The sequence below is a fragment of the Terrapene carolina genome, unplaced genomic scaffold (assembly GCF_002925995.2).
Source record: "Terrapene carolina triunguis isolate 2854851 unplaced genomic scaffold, T_m_triunguis-2.0 Scaffold231, whole genome shotgun sequence".
Lineage (NCBI taxonomy): Eukaryota > Metazoa > Chordata > Testudines > Emydidae > Terrapene > Terrapene triunguis.
This window is the reverse complement of record NW_020664582.1, coordinates 13,078,479-13,099,954: the sequence shown is the minus strand read 5'-3', so window position 1 is coordinate 13,099,954 and position 21,476 is coordinate 13,078,479. Positions and strand designations below refer to the sequence as shown.

At 45.2% G+C, this 21,476-nt stretch overlaps 1 protein-coding gene across 3 annotated transcripts in view; it reads right to left on the bottom strand.

The window, feature by feature from the left end:
- Window positions 1-543: 543 nt before the first annotated feature.
- Window positions 544-21,476, bottom strand: part of ACACA (acetyl-CoA carboxylase alpha) — a 197,325-nt gene continuing 176,392 nt past the window's right edge. For all 3 annotated transcript variants that reach the window (XM_029912558.1, XM_024195395.2, XM_029912557.1), the window contains 4 exons: window positions 13,002-13,156; window positions 11,545-11,715; window positions 2,570-2,706; window positions 544-788 (listed from right to left, as the gene is read on the bottom strand). In XM_029912558.1, the coding sequence (XP_029768418.1) occupies window positions 662-788; window positions 2,570-2,706; window positions 11,545-11,715; window positions 13,002-13,156 (590 nt within the window). In that variant the 3' untranslated portion in view covers window positions 544-661. The remainder of the gene's footprint in view (window positions 789-2,569; window positions 2,707-11,544; window positions 11,716-13,001; window positions 13,157-21,476) is intronic.

Genomic DNA, 21,476 nt, shown 5'->3' with positions numbered 1-21,476 from the left:
AATGAAAATACTCAAACAACAAGTACTAAGTAAACAACCACAACTGACGTGTAGTGACACCTGTGACCGTCAGAGAGGAGCAGGCAGGATTAGCTCCTCCCCGCTGTAACAGAACCACGAACACCATTTTCCCATTTCTTTGTAGTATCATCCCGTGAGTCTTTAACAAACCCTTGACCAGCCAGCACTCCACTGGTGCAGCAAGTGCCTCTTACTTGCTGATGCTCCTGGCACATTCATCTACTGAAACAAGATTACCATCACCAGATTTGGGCAGGGGAAGGACTAGAACAATGCAGGGGGAGAGGGGCATAGTGTAAGAGAGTCCCTACTTTGCTGCTCTAAGACCTCATGGTACCAGGGTACCCTTCATTGCCTTTTCCTCCTGCTTTCAGAGGGCAGCCAGACAGCTAGCTGATGCATTGGTCCAGTCACTTTGTTAAATAAATAAGGTACAGTTAGACATCCATAAGTTAATTCCTCAGCAGTTTGTTTTCCTTATGTCTTTGGGGCCAGAGAGCGTGCTCCCTCCGGTCAGTCTGCTTTTAAAAATTAAAAATACCATCCTTCCTTTTGCTTCCTCTTCTCAGTACAGGGGTCACGACTGAGCAGCCAAAGGGCAACTCTGAGCCTTTTGTCACAGGGCGGGAAACGGATCCTCTTATGTTGAAGGAGGCGAGTCCATTGTTGAAAGAATACGCACTATCTCCGCTCGCTGGGTAGGGGATATATGCTGGGTCATGTGGACGATGGAATCCATGGCAACCTCAGGATTGGCCTGCACCAAGCTGGAAAGACCAGAGCGTTAGCAACAGCACCTATCTCGCCCCAACCGCTAGCCCCTTCCTCCTCGCCCAACGTGACCGAGTTTGCACACTGGGCTGTACTCAGCTTGCTACATTTCTGTAAGCCCAAACATTTTCACCCGCTCTCATTCCCTGCTCCAAAGGGTCATTGAAATAGATTTAAAAGTGTCTGGACAAGCCAGCAAGAGGTTTATGAACTGTGCTCAAGCAGATCTTAGATTAACGAAGAGGACAGTGTCTCAGCACCAAGCAATGCACAGTTCTAGCACTGACGCATCAGGGAGTTCAGGTACATGTGGATGCCAGACGGGGTGGAACTCTCCCTGATAGTTGTGCAAAAGGCATTTGGAAGAGGAAGTGTCTCCTAAGAGTAAACTCAGGGCAGTGTCAAAGACTGTAAAGAGGAGGATGCGAGCATCACGCTTCCTGATCCAGAAGGCTGCTCACAAGGATACCTTCTCTTTTCCAGAAATACCAGAACGTGATTTAAAGAGCTGTCTGTCTCCATCTCACAGTCATTTCATGTGCACTCACTATTTGTTACCTCACATTCCCCTCTAACTATGTGTTTTGGGGAAAGGCTGCAAGACTCTGGAGGCTTTCCAGTCTATAATAAAGTTGCATTTTGGTACCTAACAAGAGAGAAAATAGTGTCGACATTTGGATTACACTGTGTACTTTGTCCTGCTGCATGATCTTTGAAAATTAATCAGAACCAAAGGGACGGTAGAAGCTGGGTCCAGTTTCCCCAGAGAAAAGACAGGGTGCAGAAAGCATATTCTGTACTATTGTACTTGAGCAGTGGAAGGGAACAGAGAACTCATCCTTTGGGTGAGACGGAGAGACAGAAGAAATCCTAAACATATCCAAGACGGCCTGCAGCAACACTGTACCCTACCAAATATCTGCCAACAGGAGACGACAGGGTAGTGTAGCTCAGAGAGCTTTCCTCACTACCCACTCGCATGAATGCAGAGCATGGAACCACTTTCATTTTCCTATATTTGTACCAATATGGGGAACACCACAAATATTAACCCCATTTATTGGGGCTTCCATGACCTTGTTTCAGCCAAGCGTGCTCTTAATGTCAGTGGGGCTGAAGCAGGGCCTTTGAGCTGAGTGGCTTTCATGGACTACAGGCACCTTGAACTCAAATGATACCAACGCTAAAAATGTATTGTAAAAACAATGTCACGTTTAAGTTTTGTATCGAATCAACTTGATAGGAATGCAAGTAAAAACGTTTCAGGTTCCATTTCTAAAACTCGCTGAGTTTTAACAATCTGAGGGCTTTTACTAAAGCTAATTGCATTTATTTAAAAAACAAAACAAAACTTGATTTCAACCTCACCCTGTCCCTTTCTTTAAAAACCTCACAAATTCACTGGTGTTCTGAAACTGCAGTGAGGAGGGCCATATAAATTACCAGGATGGATTGAGACCTTGATGGCCAAATTCTAGTTGCTTTGGTCTTATTGCCTATACTAGGGCTCCCTGTCCCCAAATTTCCCACTGCAGGATCTCCAGACCTCGTCCGAGAAGGGTTAGATGACAATAGTCCTCTGCATTAATACTGTCATTGCTACAACACCCTCAGGGCTGCAACGGTTAGCAAGAGTGGAAAATGTTAGGGAAAAAAAGCCCTCATGTAGACACAGCCCACCATTGAAATTAGAGGGAGCTTTTTTACTTACTAAAGTGGGGGTGAGGATTTAGTCCCTGAGCTCTGCCTCGTTGTGGGAAATCAGTAGTTGGCTTACCTGCGTATTTGTTTGAGGATGTAGTCTCTGGAGATGTATTTGATGTTTTCATCCACAACTGAGCGAATGCCATCTTCTTCTGTTAGCTGTTTTTCCAGCCACTCCACTAGATCCTTATTGTTATCCCATAAGTACGCCTGCAAACAAACAGCAAGTGTCGCTGAAATGGTTCCAGAATGTGCACTGGGGTCCTATGGAACTTCCATTGACAGATTGCACTAGCCTGCTCCCAACACTACCGTTTCTGAAATTTAATTAGCAATTACTGGCAACGGTGGGTAAAATATTAGGCAAGAAGATCCTTTGTGATTTCCTGAGGCAGTTAACTTTTATGACTATGGAATGCAACTAACAATTAGCAGAAGTCAGAGAGTGATGTACTTGTTCTGTAGCTCCTTCCTTAACATGTGATTAAATGGAAACCATGGAGGCGGTAGCTCCACAGTTTAAAACACTTCGCGCTGTGGGTTATTTGCTCTAACAGGTGCCTCTGCTCAGCGGGCTGGTGCCCTCTTCTTTCTCACAAGGCAATGGAATGACAAACTTTACCCACAATTTCCAAAACCTCTTCAACCATCTCTATTTTACGATCAGAGCCCATTCCCTGGAGCTTTCAGCAACAGGACCTGTCTAGCACAACTATCGGTCACACATCCATCATCCCCATACACAAGGAGGCAAACCTGCTCTTACTGATATAAGGCACCAGCGTAGTTGTTGTCTCTGCTATATTTAGTGCTAAGTGGGGAGGGGTTGCATGTTTTTTTTTTTAGTTATATTTAAAGTTCCTGCAAGTTTAGAAGAAAGTGAGAGTCTCCTAAAAGGGGCTAGAGCAACACACACTATTCTGGCACTTGGCTTCTCTGGAGCAGAGCATCTGCTGTACCAGATTATGGAATGGTTTGGTGATACGGGAAATAGTCACAAAGCGATACGCTGAGTCAAAGCAATACCCAAAGTGTATTCCATTAGCTCCCTGCACAACCTTGGCTCCTGCATTTAGCTACTCCTCATCGCCACTGAAAAACCACAACAGTTTTACTTTTCTAATTTGTTTTTGTTAAAGAAAGGCTCATCCAATAGACTTGGGACTTACAAAACCAAACTCCTTTATTACCCACATGCTGCCCAGTTAAAGCAGCAATTGTTTGGGGCAGTTTACAAGGGAAAGGAATTTTTCCCCAGGTCAGATTGGCAGAGACCCTAGAGAGTTTTCACCTTCCTGTTTAGCATGGGGCATAGGTCACTGGTTTGAACTGGAGTAAATGGTGGACTGTCTGCAATTTGATGTCCTTAAATCATTATTTGAGGACTTCAGTAACTCAGCCAGAGATTACGGGTCTATGACAGGAGTGGATGGGTGAAGTTCTCTTGCCTGTGATGTGCAGGAGGTCAGACTAGAGGATCGTGATGGCCCCTAGTGGAAGTCTAAGAGAAACTGAACATGTCACTACAGCACACTGTCAGTCTTCTAACTAGTCTGGAGTCCATAACCAACCAAGACACCTAACCCCCATTTTAGTAGAAGTGAGCATAACACAACAGGTCAAGGTGTCTACAACCATGAAAAGCCTCAGCCGCAAATCACCTTTTTTTTTGTGCAGAGATCATTTAGCCTGGTATTTGCTAGGTAGTTGACTATATAATAATTCAGGAGTGTGTTAGATGCCTAATAGCCTTCTCGCTCCTCTTTTCTCCTCTCATTTTCTTTACAAATCATTTAAGAATCGTTTTGTTAATGGTTTCCGGAAAAACCAAGTACCACCATTAGCGCTCATTCATATTTATGTCATTTGATTTGGGTAATTAAACACAAAGCTCGTCATTTAAAGGTGCACTATCCTTCGCTGTTATCACTACGAAGTTAACGTCAGAATGACAATGAGCTCAGCACAGTAATTTAAGAGGGGAGTGCATTTAAAAGAAAAAAAAACACCTCTCCGTAGCTCTGGGGTTGGAAACAGCATTGCCTCTTGCTTGAATACTTCACAAAGCCAAATAAGCATCATGACAATTCCTAATGTAGAGCCGTTCATGTTACGGGGGTAAAAGCACAGGGGAAAAAAAAATTGTATCAAAGCAAAACAATGCTAAACTGCTTCAGTACTCATGAATAGCCCCATAGTGGGTATTTTTAAACAGGCACCATACTGCCATTTCCCTTTTTTCCAGGTCCCCAGCATTTGCTTTTCACTTGCCTGGCTCTCCAGGGATTTGGTCTCTGACTCAAGAAGATAGAAGGAATCCCAGGCCTGAGACCTGGAGACAAAAGTGTAAGTCTACCAGTCAGTTTAAAAAGGGGGTCTTATTAATGAGTTTGGGGAAATCCATCAGCTAGAAAAATGTCATTGCTATCCCATTTTAGGTAGATAGCTAGTGGGTGGACACAGATTCCAGAAGTGGAGCAGGTTTTCAAGAGCTTGTCATGTTTCAATGTTATTGGGCATCCAATCCAGAAAAAAAAATCATAAAAAGGGCCATCACTTTGTGCCTGGGGTATTTGCATGTTGTTAGGACCGCAGTTACCGGCCTTCAAACCTTGCTAGTGATACTGAGCAAGGGCTACTTGGTTCAACCCTGCTTGGGTCTTCGTGAACTCTCTGATTAGGTCAGGTCCATCCACGCAATGACTTCAAAGTAACGGTCCTAATCTATGAAGCCATCAACAGGCAGATACATAGCTCCCTTCTAGCCTGTTGTACCACCTGGGCCGTGTGACTATGTCTAAGTGTTTCTGCCCTTTGACCATGCTGTAGGTGACGGGAGCAGGCCTATAAAGAACAGCCTGCAGCTAGGTTACAGACACACCCCAGCTGATATTTCAAAACAAAAGAGAAACTGCCACCACCAACGGCCTCCTGCAGGCAGCACCTGACACGTGCAAATTGTCAGTCAGACATACGGAGTCATGCAACAGTCCAGGATTGTCAAGCAGCCTCTGTCAACAATGGCCGTTTGATAGAGAGCATGGGATATTTTGTTCCTAAAATGAGGGTGCCGCCCCCTGCACCAGAAGCCAGCCCCACAGAGTAGCTGAGAGAGCACCTCTGCAGCAAGGACATGCAAATGCCCCAGGCCACATGAGATGGTCTCCTATGCATGCAACTGTGGCAGTGACTTGCGTAGCAACAGCGCATTGAACACCTCAGAGACAGATTCTGAGGGGCAGGTGAAATGTTTCAAGTGTCTGCACATGACCGTGCTTATTTTAGTGAGTCAACATAGCTCATAGGGGTGTTGTGTTAGGCAGGCTGTAGCTCATAGTTATAGGGAGGGGTTATATAGGAGTACATGCGTTAACTTTGTTATTCACATGATGTATTCATACCAGACATTCTACAGCCCTTGTACTAAGAGTCATTATGACTAAGCACTGTACATGTATTGCCATTGTATTCAGTGATAGATAATTACAATGGTACCATGCGTGCTTTAGACTTACGTCTCCGGCCAAAAGGATAACATCGAAAATATATGTTTTACAATTAGGAGGTAGGGGGTCGTATTATTAGCATAACGTCATAAAAATAGGAGACAAAAAATTTTCTCAAATCAGTCCATGCTAGAAATAATGACAAATATTTTGACAGGTTTCAGAGTAGCAGCCGTGTTAGTCTGTATCCGCAAAAGAACAGGAGTACTTGTGGCACCTTAGAGACTAAATTTGTTAGTCTCTAAGGTGCCACAAGTACTTCTGTTCTTTCTGCAAATATTTTGATGTATTCCCTGGTATAAGGAAGCTCATACTGTCATACGACTACAGACTTGTGCTTTAACCAAAAACAAAAAAGTACAGGAAAAAATGGATCACCTAATGATTTCTCAAACTTTCCAAAACAGCAGTATTTTGAGTACAGAGTTACATTCTCAACTTTATTTAAAAACTTTCTGCCAATTTTCGTCAAAATTAGACTCTGTTTCTTTGAGTGATGGGCCTTTTAATGATTTTTTCGGATTGGATGCCCAATCATGTTGAAACATTACATACTATCAAAAAACTGCACCGCTTCCGGAATCTACGTTCACCCTAGTGATGACCAACAGATATGTGCCTAACACGTGATAGCAATGATATTTTTCTAGCCCCAAATGGGTCTGGGCTGGTAGACTGTGTGTTTTATGGGTCTCTTCGCCTAAAGGAAGTTTTCTGAACTCACCGGAGTGTTGGGCAGATGAATAAGCTTGTTTGCAAAACATTAACATTGTTGCAGAAACAGTAAAATATTCTCAGTATAATAGCTACCTACCTCTCACTGAGTGAAAATGGTTTCTCTCTCATTTTCCACAACTACGGGAGGTTTCCCCCCCACCAGCTGCAGGGTGCTCTCTTCTAAGGTCGGGATTTGATCCGAGACCCTGTTGCCCTCTGAGTGAATTTCATACTTCTAGAGCAACACGCTTGCTGCGAGTATGGTTTACTCTTTGCTCACAAGGTAACTTTCTTATTCAGATCAATAAATTAACATAGACACATCCAAATTGACAAGCTTCATGTCTGTTCCTTAATCTTGTATCAATTTCCTAAGCCCATAGAATTCTGTGCAAGTTTTTCCCATTCCACAACCCACAAATGCTCTCTCTTTTCCTTTGTTGACACAAGTATCATCCCAGAACACCACACCTGGGGATGCAACCCAGCACTTACGAGCCACCCTACTCTAACAACCCACTGTCTCGGTGGTGCAGACCCGTATGCACGAGGAACCTCACAATAGTAAGTCAGCCATCATAGGCTAGCACACGTACATACATATAATAAAGCACGGTATGTATAGGCCTGTGCTCACGAGCAACCCTACAACAATCCAATAGGCATCCAGTGGGGGTGAGGGTAAGTGGTAAGGCTTCTGGGGTACTGAAAATCAGCAAGGTGGGATATATTTTTTGAGTATGAAAAACACTGGCCATGTTCAGTATCAGGCAGAGATCAGGGCCTTACGGTGTCGCGCTGGGATTTTTTCTAAGCGCGATGCATCTAGTTATCTCAAAACAGTGATGTCACTTGAGCTTCCACATTTTGCTTATTTCATTATTATTTTAAACTTGCTAGTTTTTGTTCCTTCTGCTGCTAGACGTGAAAGAAATGCCCACTGCATACAAAGTAGGGCGCTTATGAGGATTTCAGGGGAAGGAAAAAAAAACCCCCACCAGTAAATGCCTTTTGGTTTGCAGACCTGCGTAAAGCTAGATTTACCCAAGAATCCCAAAGCTTTTAGTTTAGGAGAATATTTAATACTCTTATTAATCATTTTTAATCCGTTTGCTTTTAATTAAGAAACAGCATGATGCTTTCCTATCAACATATGCCAGGGAGCAGATTAATTGTGGCTTAAGATAACTCTCCTTGATTGGTGTAATGTATTAGCTAACGAGATGCCCGCTCCTAAAGATGCTCAGACACTACCTTGGAAAGCCTGCTGCCCTCCAGAGAAAACTTTTTTCTCCTCCCCTTTTAGAGCCCCAGAGTGTTGGAGATTTTTTTATTTTATTTTTATTTTTAAAGTCTCCATCAGGAGCTTCAGAGATTTTTTTTCAAAGATTGCCCACTTCAGAATTCAGGCACAATTAAAAAAAAGAGGAAGGAAAGAAAGAAAGAAAGAAAAACTAACAACAAAATGATCAGAGGAAATAAAGCCAGTGGGCCGGAACATGAAAGAGTTACTGTTCGTGAGCTGCCCCCGCCTCTCTCTACCACCTTTAGCAGCCTGTTAAGGAGAAGCAGCTTCTGGACAGTCCCAGAGGAAGTTTGAGACACCACTGTACTGCTTTCCTAGTTTGCAAGAAGTAGGATGGCCTGATAAAACGGGCATGGGTGCCAGACCGGCACATCACTCCTTTGGAAAAAAATCAAGACCTGCATAAAGAGAACAGATCCTTTCCCAGTACTGCTGGCACAGTGCAAGATTTTGGACATTATTCAGTACTACCCTTTCCTCCCCACCCCCCACCATCCAAGCTCCTACATCAGAGGCTCAGAAGGGGCTTTAGGAGACTGCTCTACAGAGCTGGAAGTGGTTTTCCTTAGCAGGCTCTGGTGACGGATCGAAACACCGTGTGCAATGTAGGTAGAAGAGCATCGAAATGCCTGGGCCTCGCTTTGCCTTGTGCAGCCTTCTCTAAGAGGGGAATGTCAGCCCAGGCTTGAGGCCGGTTTTTCAAGCATTAATGAACATTTGTAAGGTGCTATTTAGATGCCAAATATTGTTATTCATGTCTTAATAAGACTTGTAGAAACATTCCTAAAATACCAATCAGTGATTAGAGGGTATTACAACCACATTGCAGCCACTTCTATACAGATCTCTAGATGTAAAAAAAGAGAATCTATTCCCACAACGTTTAACCTCAACTAGAAAGAAAGGACAGTCCTGGGGCTCAGGAGATCTGGGTCCAGCAGTTCCTGGCTATATGACAGATTCTGTGTGTGACCTTAGGGAAGTCACTTAAGCTCTCTGTGCCTCAATTTCCCTGTCTGCAAAATGGGGGGTAACGTCCCAGCCTGTGTCTTCTTGTCTATTTAGATTGTAAGCTCTTCGGCACTCCCTTTTACTATGTGTTTGGACAGCACCAAACACAATGAAGCACTGGTTATAGTTGGTGCCTTTAGGTGCTACTTGGGTACAAATTAATAATAGTTTTTAGTAATTTGTATCTTTTGTACCACTAGTGGCCAGTTTCATTTGAAGTATTATTGACTCATGCTGCCAATAATAATCTTATGGCTAAGTAGACAGGCTGCACACCAGATGGGGTACATTGAATGAGACTGATACAGCCAAATGCAGTAAGGTCTGAGTTTTTGTAAGGACATCACAACTTCCCCTAATAGCTGCAGCTCTCAACAGATTTTGAAACTCCAACTCTGACTTCTTATTTCCAAACCCTTCCTAAATCTCTGCACCTGAACAGCAAACAAGAACGCCACACTATCTGCAAGCTGGCAATTCCAGTGGTTTCAACTACAATACCATAACTCACCATAACTGACTTCTCCAAGGGAAACAAAAGAATTGCATCACTCACTGATACTGTCACAATGTCTCAGAAATTCCTTTGGCATTTCCTCTTCTTTTTTAGGGGGGCGGGGGGCAAGAGGGAAGGACAAGAGGGGCTGAATGATGACACAAGAATTCAGAAAGGAGAAGAAATTTTCCTAAAGAAAAGGGAAAGCGTGGGAACATTTTTTCATTGTTAAGGGGTTTTACCCAAGTAATTAACATGAGCTATTTTGCAGAGAAGCAGTAAAACCACTGGCAAGCGCGGGCATTATTTGAAAGGCAGACAGTCTTTGCTGTACATAAGGCTCTTCAACACCTTCTGTAATGGACCCTTGTTTTTCAGGGATCTGCCTAATCTATGCCCACTCTAAACTGAAATTTGGGATATAAAGGTCTCAAGTCAAGAGTGATCCCCTCCCCCCGCCCTTTTCTCTCACACACAATGGGGGGTGGGGGGGGGGAGACTCATTCATTCACATGATTCAAGCTGGGTATTTATTAAAAATACTGAGCCATCATTGTAGAATATAGTTTAGAGTATAGTTTCGGCATTTCAAATGCTGAAAACAGAATAATTCACTTTCTTGGGGATTCCAGTGGCTAATTAGTTATGTTCTCTTTCTTCCCCACCCCCAATATGTATACTAACAGGAGAGTTTCCCATAAACTGCATTTAGTCAATGGGGACGGGGAGAACATTAATTATATACATATAAAATCCCTTTCCACTATGTTACTCCCTTTATATAGTGAAGAATCCCTTTCCACTACGTTGATAACCTGCATTATAAATGTGAATTTAATGCTTATGAAAGGGGCTGGATTGACAGCCTTGAAGCCTGATCCTCTGCTGATCCATGGAGTTATCACACAGTACAGTGTGCAGCTCTCCCCAACACTGACCGGGAGAGGCCACCTCAGAGGGCAAAAGGGGGTTCTGTTTCCATGCCCCATTCAGTCCTTGGCTTCTGTGGAGGCTGCCAACCAGGAGGCCAGTTAATATCAACCGTGGGGGGGGGGGTCAATGTGATATTTCTTCTGCGGTTAAACTGAAGCCCAAGTCCTGAGAAAGAGCAGCTCTTTGTAGCAGGCTCTCTCTTCCCATTCACCAGGAAATCTTACAGCTAGCCGGCCCTCTGACCTCTTCAAGGCAGAAAACACTCCACTTAGCTAACCCACCAGTGTTAAGCCTCATTTTACACTTGCAGAACTTCTAGTGCCAGCTTCCACTGGAAATTCTGCCAGAGGCCACGGCAGACAGTTCGGATCAAGGCTGTGTTTTAAGTAGCTATAGCAGACAAATGTCACGCTCATACTCAATACTCTCAATCAGCATGTTCGGACTAATTTTCCAAACATACTTTCCTCTGCTTGCAGCTTAGTTCTTTTTTTAATGGTATATCCTACCATCACCAATTGGAATGCATCACTCCTACAGAAAACACAAATCCTGCCTAAGCAATTTAGGTGCGCAAGGATATTTTACAGATATGACTTCTGTATTGGGGGGGGGGGGGGGAAAGAGGGAGGAAAGAGAGGGAAGGGGAGCCTTTCTTCTACAATAGCCAGGACCTAGCAGAACGGAAGGCAAGAACATGGAGAACATACCATTGGCAGCCCAACACCACACTTGGGAAAACCTACTGAATGTGAAAATTTTTGCCTCTTTGACCTATTCCGTATTCACACTTGACCATGTTGCTATAAAGACCCAACATTTCCCACGTCCCATCATTCATGCAGAACAACCTGGGCTTGGAGTATGTAGCTGCCCTGTCATTCCTAGCAGCCTGATGTCAAGGAGCCACCCGGAATGCCTCTGGACTTCACTCCACTGTCCCCGTCTCTGCACAGTCAATCATGCAGGGCATACCTATTAGAACCAGGGATCCGGTTTGTCCTTGGTGCCAGGCCACTGAACTCAACTGGGTACAACCAGGGAGGGAGCATGGCCTTAGGAAACTCGCTTTGCTTTACCTTTACTGTCCCCTCGACTTCCACGAACCAGCGCCTCAGCATGGCCTGGATCTGTCCATCTGTCAGCTCAGGATTGGCATCGTGGATCTTCTTCTTGACCAAGTCTTCTAGCAGAAGGCGCCTTAGTCTCCAGTAGAAGAAAGTACGGGAGGTTCTCCACTCTAGCACATCCTGCGCAAGACCCAGATGGGGAAGGAGGGGAAATGAGTGAGGTCAAAAAACCCAGAGCCATATTTAACTCCCACAGATTAAGGCAGGATCCTTGGGACCTGGCCACTGCAATCAGAGGGGCTCAGAGGTGGAGCAAAGTAGCAGGGCAGTGCATAGCTGATTGCTTCTGATAAGCTGCCTGCTGGGGTGTGCTGGCTCACTTGGGCAGAAAATGGAGATGTAAGAGAGGAGGAATGTTGTACCCATTTGGGGTGGGAAGGTGACTGAAAGGGAGAGTCTATCATGGGAGGGGAGAATCTGAGAGCAAAGTTTTGGTGGCTCGATGCCCATTTACCCTTACGTCCACCTCAGCTCACAGAGAAGCTCCCTTAGCCCCTAGCAGGTATAAAGGCAGGGACTGGGAAGAGGCTCAGACTTGGATGTGTTCAGTTAGGCTGCTTGCAAAACAAAACCACAACGGCAAAAAGTATTCTGAGTGCTGAGCCTCGAAACCGCCCACCTTGTCATACTAACCCGGCCTCCTGCACCTCTGTTCTCCCCACTCCCTTCTAAACTCTCTTCCCTTCCACAATGGGGGACACAGATTTATCAACACATCATGAGAAACAAGCAGCCTCAGGGGAAAATCCCCAACACTTCCGCATTCCAAACTTCCCCAGGGAAAATAAAACTCAGACTGCATTTGGAAAGCCATCAGGGCGACTAACTCAGCCAAGGTTAAAGCTCCGGCAATGGAGCTGGACTTTACTATTCTGCTCCAGCCCGTCTGTTCTGCTCGCTGCTCAAACAAGGTCAGCCAAAGACCACAGAGTGCATCCATTTAGTGTCTTTACTTCCTACCTGTCTGCCTGCAAATGAAGAGTTTGCCACTGGAAAGGGAAGTGTCTGGTGAGTTTTTTTAATAGATCGGCTGGTTGCAGGCTGACAAATGAAAGCGTGGGACCACCAAACAGTAGGGGTAAGTAAGGGTGCTGGAAAGCACAAAACATTAATACTAGGTCAAAGAGCTGGCCCAACTCAGGCAGACAACTCAGGCAGTGCGACTGGGGAGGGATACTGCTGTGGCAAGAATTATTGGGAAAGGGCACTTGGGCATGAGGTTTACTGGGTGCATGAGTCTTTGATCCTGCTTTGCTCTATCAGTAACTGGCTGGGGCTTGGAAGATTTCTGAAATGGCTGCACTTGTTCCTCTCAGGTCTGTGACAATTTCCTTGGCTGCATACAGTGCATGTACAAGTGCTGGGCCTTTTGACAGGAATTGTAAGAAAGGATCCATTATACTTACAGTAATGACACCCTTCTCCTGCATCCGGCCTGGCGTGTCATGCAAGTCAGCAAACTGCACCGCTACCTGATGGTAAATGGGAATTAGGAATTCCTCCCGTTCCTTCAGCTTGGTCTCCAGCTCCTTCCGCTCAGCTGGGCCCAGCTCCGGGGTGCCTGGAATCAGACAAAGCTGCCCGTCAGAGACCCTGGAAGGTTAAACAGGTGTGTGCAAAGAACCCCAGCTTTGGGAGACCAACCGACCTCCTGCTTATTGTAAAATGTGATTACAGACACGATCTCAACACAGTATATTGCTTAGGTACTTTTTTTTGGGGGGGGGGGGTAAGATTTCCTCTCTGGACTGGCCCTTTGGCTTTTGGTTTCCCAGTAGTTGATAATAAGCAATTTTAAGTCCATGAGGGACTTTGGACTCCCTAGCATTTCACAACACACAATCCATAGTGCATTCTTCCTCTCTGCTTTTTTGTTCTGCTTTCTCTTTACGGCTACCTTCCCTAACTCCTCTCCAACAATGTATCTTCCAAGAACTCCTGTGACTATTGAGGCAGTGTGTCTGGAAGTTCAGGCACAGAACTGGGAAGTTGGGAGTTCTACGTTCTAATCCTGGCTCCGCGATGACTTGCTGGGTGGCCTCGGGGCTCAGTTTTCCACGTGTAAAATGAGGACAATACTAATGTACCTACGTCACGAGACAATTGTGAGGATTCGGTGGTTAACGGTGGTAAAATGAAAATCAACACGACTACATTATTTATTATCAGCAGCGTGACTGCATTAACAGCCCCGTCCAAGCCCACACACACACACACAAAGGCAACCTCTTAAAATCATTAACTCCTAATGGCAGGTCAAAATGCCACACATCCATGAGAGTCAGTTACTTTCTTAACTTTTCCCTAGTTTGTCATCGGTCGACACCACTTGGAATTCCAGCTTGTCCAGACCCAGGGTAGCCACAGCACTGAACCACACGTGTGTGGGTTGGGTGGTGAAGACTTAGGGATGGGATGATTGTGCTCTCAGGGAACATGCACTTATTGATGGAGGAAAAGCCCAGGTCAAACCTGGTAGCTGCTTCTTCCCATCTGTATCCTGAAGCAGCCAGGGACACTCACTCTGTGAACATGGGAGTTCCCTATCCATATAGCTACATTCTTGGATACTGCCCATTCATGAGGCCATCTGAGCACACTAGAATCTTCTTATTGCTGAATGTAAAGATGGGGGTTGTTGGGTTTGGGTCAGCTCCCTGCACCCCATGACTCAGGGCCCTGGTCCAAAGCTTGCAGATAACGACTGTCGTCATAATGGGCCATACCAAAAAAATTGATCTGACCAGCACCAATCTTTGGATCTGAAATCAGCAGCTGAGGTCCCCAGCTCTGCCTAAATTCCAGAGAGGTAGCTCCTCCCGGAACCATCCAAGTGCAGTAGGTCGTTATCCCATAGATTTGGCACCTGAATGAGAAAAGGATGATCCTGTCTTGTTCTTTGGTGTACTGTGCAGTAGCACACCCTCTCTCTCTCTCTCTCTCTCTCACACACACACCCCCACTTGCTGGTGTGGAGTGTACAGGCACAGCTCTACAGAGAAGGAAGGTGCTCACCCCTCGCACTGGAACAATCAGACTAGAGCTCTCCAGGCTGACCCAGCCATGCACCAAGCTCTACTGTCATCTAGGCCCATCTTACGCTCCCCAACCTGCAAGGGTGCAGAACTGATCTCACACTGACACTCTTGACCTCCAATGTGTACAAAACACTCTCTAATTAGAGCAGTCTTCACCAGGTCATTGTGTCTGTGTGACTGACTCAGTGGGCTTTTCACCTCTGGGGCTGCTCACTGAGTCAGACCCCACCCCCAGGCCCTGACCAGAAGGACCAAAAACCATTCTTGCCAAACAGGCAACAACAAAAGGCCAGAGCTTAGTGTAGCTCAAACCAGGTTCCTGTCGAGGCTGCAGCTTGCGGCCAGGTTCTGGTTTGGAAAGTTAGCAGCCTCACCTGGAAAGCCAGGCAGGACTAGATATTCCTGAGCATGACAGGAAGTGTCATCTCATACTACATGAAGGCAAACTCCTTATTGATTACAGTATTGATGGAGCCATCTGGCAAAGACAAATCTATAATATTGGCTCAGACCATCAGCGATTAGTATCACCAGGCTGGGTTTCAACTCCCGTTCTTTCAAATGTAACAGCATTCCCACCTAGATTTCCTTTCACTTTTACATACACCTCCATTAGGCCTTATCGACACCTGGCAGTTTTGAGACTCTGATAAACGCTCCTGCAATGTTCCCTAGAAATGGCTGGAAAATGGTACTGCTTGATCTACACCGGCCAGTCAAACTACGTTAGCAAGAAACCTTTCTAAACTAAGTGACAGAAAGCTTCTGCTAACATGATTTAAATGCCAATTAATTAAGCCATGATTTAGGAGACATAATGACAGGACTTATCCCCATAAATTAACAATGTCTCAGAGTATTTCAGTTTTCTAAAACTACAGACAAAATTAATGTCTAATGCAAATACTCACACACACACTTTACACTTTCCTAGCATTTGTTTCCTACTAGTACCTATCAGTTGTCACAGTCTCACTACAGAGGCGGCACAAGTTACAGTCAGAGGTATTGCAAAAGGTCACAAAACACTTTACTCATTTAAGTTACTTGCTGTCAATCAAGGCACACGGTCTAGCGATAGATCCCACATGAACTTGGAGGATAGGACGACAAATACGTCAAAATGACACTGTCCCATTGAGCTCTTATTTTTGTTTATTTTAAAGTTTTGTGCTCAAAATGAAATTATATTGCTTTAAATGAAATAAAATTAAAACGTCCGGATTAATGTAGCCTTGTGAAAGAAACCAGAAGAACGAACTTGAGCAAGGCATAAGGTGGGCTATGATTCTGCCCGTGACTGCTCTGCCAACGTTCCCACATGCTGTCTTGCAGCATCCCATTGCTGTTTCCAGCCAGAGGACAGTCTCATACAAAGCTCAAGAGCTGTAAGGTGGCTTTGCACTGTGTATTAACAGAGACCAGGATTCAACCAAACTCATTTTCAACTGAGACCTAAAAAGCGGCTTTCTCCTCCCCACCGAGAATGACTTGTTAAAATGATTCCTAAAAGCAACCACTCCACCATGGGACTGAGAACCTGAATTCTCCCCTGCTCAGTCCACGGGCCACAATTAGCCCTGGTGTAAGCAGGTGCAGCTCCTTTGAAGTTGGACTCGCTTACTGCAGGGCAAGACTGGCCCCAAGCCCAGTGCAAGGAGAGCAGGTTAATTCTCTCCCACGGCCACACAAAGACACGCACAACAGGTGCTTGTGCAGAGGCAGGGGACTTAACGCCAGTCTTGGTTCGATTTGAGCACAGAGCGAAATCTGAGCCCAATTACATGCTACCAGATGCTCAGGGGGAAATGTGGAGGTTTTAACTTCCCACCTACAATGGGGCTTGAGCAGAGGCTGTGAAGCTCCTGTTGTAGGTTCACAGCTTTAGATAGTGTGTGGGTGGGGAAGCCCTAGTAAACAATGACCCTCCTTTGCACTTCTATAGCACCTTCCTCTTCCCCCACCCCCCCGCAAGGAAAAGGCTTTACAAACGTTAATTAATTTCACCTTGCAATGCCCCTGGGAGATATGCAAGCACAATTATTCTCACTGTACAGAGCAGAAAGTGAGGCAGAAAAAGGTTAAGTGAGTTACCTAGTAACATAGAAGAGCCTGGCATAAAAGCCAGGAGACTTGACCGTCAGCCCCCTTTCTCTTGCCACGGTTGGCTTTCCTTACTGTTGGCGTCTCCTCTAATATTGTCGCTGCTCTGTTGGGCTCTGTGTGAATGCCACCAGCTTTTTGCTCTTTATTGTTCGTGAAGCCATGTCAATGGGATTAAATGCAATGAAAGGAGATCAGCTATTGTCAGGCTGTCATGCTTCCTGGCTGGGTGATGTGGAAGGTGACTGTCACTCCTCTGGTCCGTACAATGCCACATAAACTGTCCAGTTTGAAAGGGCCAGGGTCTGGCATCAAACCGGAGCAGAGTGCAGCTGTGAATGCAGCCAAACCGGAGTCAGCACCACGGACAGCATAGCTGCTCTGTTAGCAAGTTTGGGGCCGTATTCAAAGCTCATGTTGCCTTCCATATGTTCTGAATCAGGTCCTTACTGAATTCTGCAGACAGACGCCGTCCTGTCTATTCTGTACGGCATGTGTTTATATTTGATTTTAAAATGTCTCTTGTCAGATCAGCGTGGTTTTCAATATTATGCGGCCACGCACCGAGACTTTTAAGACAACAAGTTCAGACTGTGTCCCCGCTTCGTAAAAATCGCAGGTCACGTATACAGGAATTTTTTCAGCTCAGGTATTAGTTTTTTACATGGCCTTCCATGTAAGCATGTTAAATGATGGTGGGGAGGGTTTAATTAAGATGCTCTGGTGTTTTATACCTGAAGAATTTCAAAAAGAATTGTTTTAACTTCATGTTTCTCTGTACACTTTAAATGGCAGCGTCTGGCCTGAAGCCAGGAACGCTCATGTATTCTAGGCTGTCTGCCACTCTCGTGTACAGACAAACCAGCTAGGCCCAGTAATGATTTAGGTGAGATTAACAAATATGTCAATGTCTATTTTCTGCTTAATTTAAAAGCAGCGTCTATAAAGATTTTTGACTTCTGAACCCTGTTCTCCTGAAAGAAAGAAGGTAACAATGAGGAGGGGGGGATAAAGAGTGATTATCCTATCATTGATCGTTTGTCAGGAGCATTTCTTATTCACTGGACTATTGTAAAAAGCTAAGCTCTCGATCAATCCTGTAAGCCCCCTGTACAATTAAATATCTTGGAATGGGTTTCTTTCTTTTCTAGCCACATCTTGAAGCCTCAGGGTTTTTCAGAAAGCCAGGGCGTTATTTATTTATTTTTATTTCACAGAAAGAGAAGTCTCCAGCCAAGAATCTTACCCCAGCAAGAAAGCTGATAAAAAAAAACAAAAAAAAAAGAGTCAGGCACTTCTTTTGCTCTAAAGTGTCAAATTTAAAATGATTAGAAACACTCAAATGGTGTTTTACATCAGGGGGAGGGATAGCTCAGTGGTTTGAGCATTGGCCTGCTAAACCCCAAGTTTGAGTTCAATCCTTGAGGGGGCCACTTAGGGATCTGGGGCAAAATCAGTACTTGGTCCTGCTAGTGAAGGCAGGGGGCTGGACTCGATGACCTATCAGGGTGCCTTCCAGTTCTAGGAGATAGGACATCTCCATTTATTTAATTTAGATCCCAAAGCGCTTTACCCAGGTGGTCAGTAGCATTATCCCCACTCTTTAGAGATGGTGTAACTGAGGCATAGGGAGAACTGACTCGCCCACGACCACCCAGCAGGCAGAGCTAGGAAGAGAACCTAGGCCTCCCGAGCCCCAGGCCAGTGCTCTGTCCACTAGGCCACACTGCCTCCCATTATAGAGCTGTGTGTATGGAGATAGGTTACCAAGAGATGTATACACTAAAGAAAAAGCATTCTAAAATTGCTATATTTAAAGGCAAATACATATAGTACAGCAGCTCTCGATGGGCAGGTAGTGCATGAAGCTATTAATGGGGGGAGGGATAGCTCAGTGGTTTGAGCATTGGCCTGCTAAACCCAGGGTAGTGAGCTCAATCCTTGAGGGGGCCATTTGGGGATCTGGGGCAAAAGTCTGTCTGGGGATTGGTCTGCTTTGAGAAGAGGCTTGGACTAGATGACCTCCTGAGGTTCCCTTCCTGATATTCTATGAACATTAAGAAGATATGAGGGGGGTTAAAGGAAGGGAAGAAAAATACTGGAATCTAAATTCATTTCAGAGTCTTGAAGAGGTATATTAGCTGTGGTGGCAGGTGAGATGCACAAATTTACTGAAGATTTAATTTACGATTTAAAAGAAGGGAGTTTGTGACTTTCATAAGCTGGCAGGGGGTGCAGGACACTGTCCTAACAGAGAGCCCGGGGCTATTCTGTTTGCACTGGATTTTGTGCCATGAAATTGTGAATGAGAGTTTTGGCTTGGATTTGCAGATTACTTTACAGTTTTTGAGTGAGTGAGTGAGTGTGTGTATATATTTATATATAAATAAAATGTGTGCATGTTTATGTGTATACACACACACACAGATGTGTATATATGATTGTGTGTATGTATGAATATATACACCCTACCTCAATATAACACGAATTCGGATATAACGCGGTAAAGCAGCGCTCCGGGGGGGCAGGACTGCGCACTCCGGTGGATCAAAGCAAGTTCGATATAACGCGGTTTCACCTATAACGTGGTAAGATTTTTTGGCTCCCCAGGACAGCGTTATCTCGAGGTAGAGGTGTATATAGCTCTGATTTGACCACAGCAGTTAGGAATAGGAAATACTTGCCCCCAAATGTTTCCCAAAATGAAAGAGGTAAATATCGTCTGGACTCTGTGAACCAGACAGACGGAGCCCTGACAAACATGCACAACTTCACCGGAGTGTCCCTCTGCTATCCACACCCATGCTAGGAACAGAAAGGGTCACCCAACTTTGAGCACCACAGTGCTAAGATATTACCCCTATCCCACGTAAGGAGCTAGCTACATTTAAAAGCACTGGGTACTCTTTGGGTCAGGGACCATCTTTTTGTTATTTGTAGGCACGGTACCTGGCAGATTGGGGCCCCCATCCCTGACTGAGGCTTCTAGGGGCTACCACAACAGTTAACTAAAGAAGGCCTTTATAAACGCCGAGTCTGAAGGAGAAGCTCCTCCCAAAGCCTGCTCCTACCCATTGCACAGGGATAGGTGTGCGGGCTTTATAGCTTGCGATCAGAGAGGAAGACTTCAGAGAAGTTGCCCTCCCTGTGCAGACGAATGGTAAAGCCTCGGTAATAAATCTATAGGGAGACCTATCCTGTAAAGTGCTCGGATATTGAATGTCAATTTATGCTCCTCTCCAAAAGTTAAGGGAAGAAATCGCAGCCGAGAAAGCAACGTCTAAACTCTTTTGATTTGTGCCCCATTAAACAGAGAACCTCTTTTGGCGTAACAAGCCAATGCTTCAGCTCTTCCCTCCCATGTATACGTCTCAGAGAGAGAGCACGCCACTGACAGGCAGTGTCCTGTAGTGATTACAACCTGCTAGAATGTCAGGGCTCAGGCTGCCTTTAATAAAGTTCCTGCCAGATGGAAACGGCTCAGCGGGACCATGAATCACGGCTTCCCATAACATTTAGCGGCAAAGTGCTTTTTTTAAATATGACCAGTTTAACAGGTTAGACAAAATGACTTCGAGAAATGTTATTGTAGCTTCCCTCTGATTGCAGAAAGCTGGGCAGCTTCTGAATCAATGTGATGGTTTACGGTTTCTCAGCTATTAATATGGGGGATTTTCCCCTCCGCCCTCAATGCACAGCCTCACACAGTAAAGCTTCTCTACTTGCTTCCCATCGCCTCCCATATATGCCAGCAAAGATGTGGGCAACAGCTTGACGCCACCAGAGTGCGGTAAATGAGACTCCTACTGATAATATCTTCACTGAGCAAAACACACTCACTATCCTAAAACAGCATCTCACCACGCGGAGTCTGGCCCAAAACAAGGGAAGCCCTCTACACAGTGGCTAGACTGACCCCCTAACAATCCAGGAGGGCCCGGCTCCACTTGTCTCCAGGCCAAAGTCGAATGGATCCCAGGAGGACCGCTGACTAACCCCTACCCGGCAAACAGAAGCCCTTCTCTGTCAGCAGCCTCTGGCTTTGTGAAACCAGCAAGGGAGCTTTTCCTTTGGTTCCTGAATTCAAAATGTAGTCCCCCTCATGAACAATGGGGGTCTGGGAAATAAACCTAGACCGGTGATTTTTAAGGGTGTTTTGTACAACATAAATATTAGTCTACAGAAGAGCATGAACATGCTCGCTACCGGATGTGTGCTCTCACCTATCTGAGTGTTAAAATGACTATGTGGAAGGTTTTTTGAGGGTGATTAGGGGAAAGAACATTAAGGCACCACTGCAGCAAAGCATCTAAACTTGTGCTTAAGTCCATCCCTAGTCTGCAAAGCACATGCTGAACTGCGTTGCTGAACAGGGATGGACTACTGAAATGGGTCCTAAGGAAATAAGTGTTATGGACGCATGGTAGCTACTCCATATATAACGATGTAATGAGGTGTCCATTTTAAGTCAGATTATGACCACCTCATCTAACATCCTCAACTGCAACAACAAACATTATTTCAGCCTGAAATTCCTCACATAGGAGAGATTCCCCCCCCCCCCCACACACACTAAGGCTGGAGTCTATTTACCCCCCCAACAGATTCAGCAACTGTGCAAACTTCTCCCGTGCCGCACTGCCAGCATGCCTCACTTCTGACCTGCAGGGAGCAGCTCTAAAGGGGAGGTCATTCAGGCCTATTCAAGTCTGTGGCAATGCAGGTTTTTTGAGTGCAGAT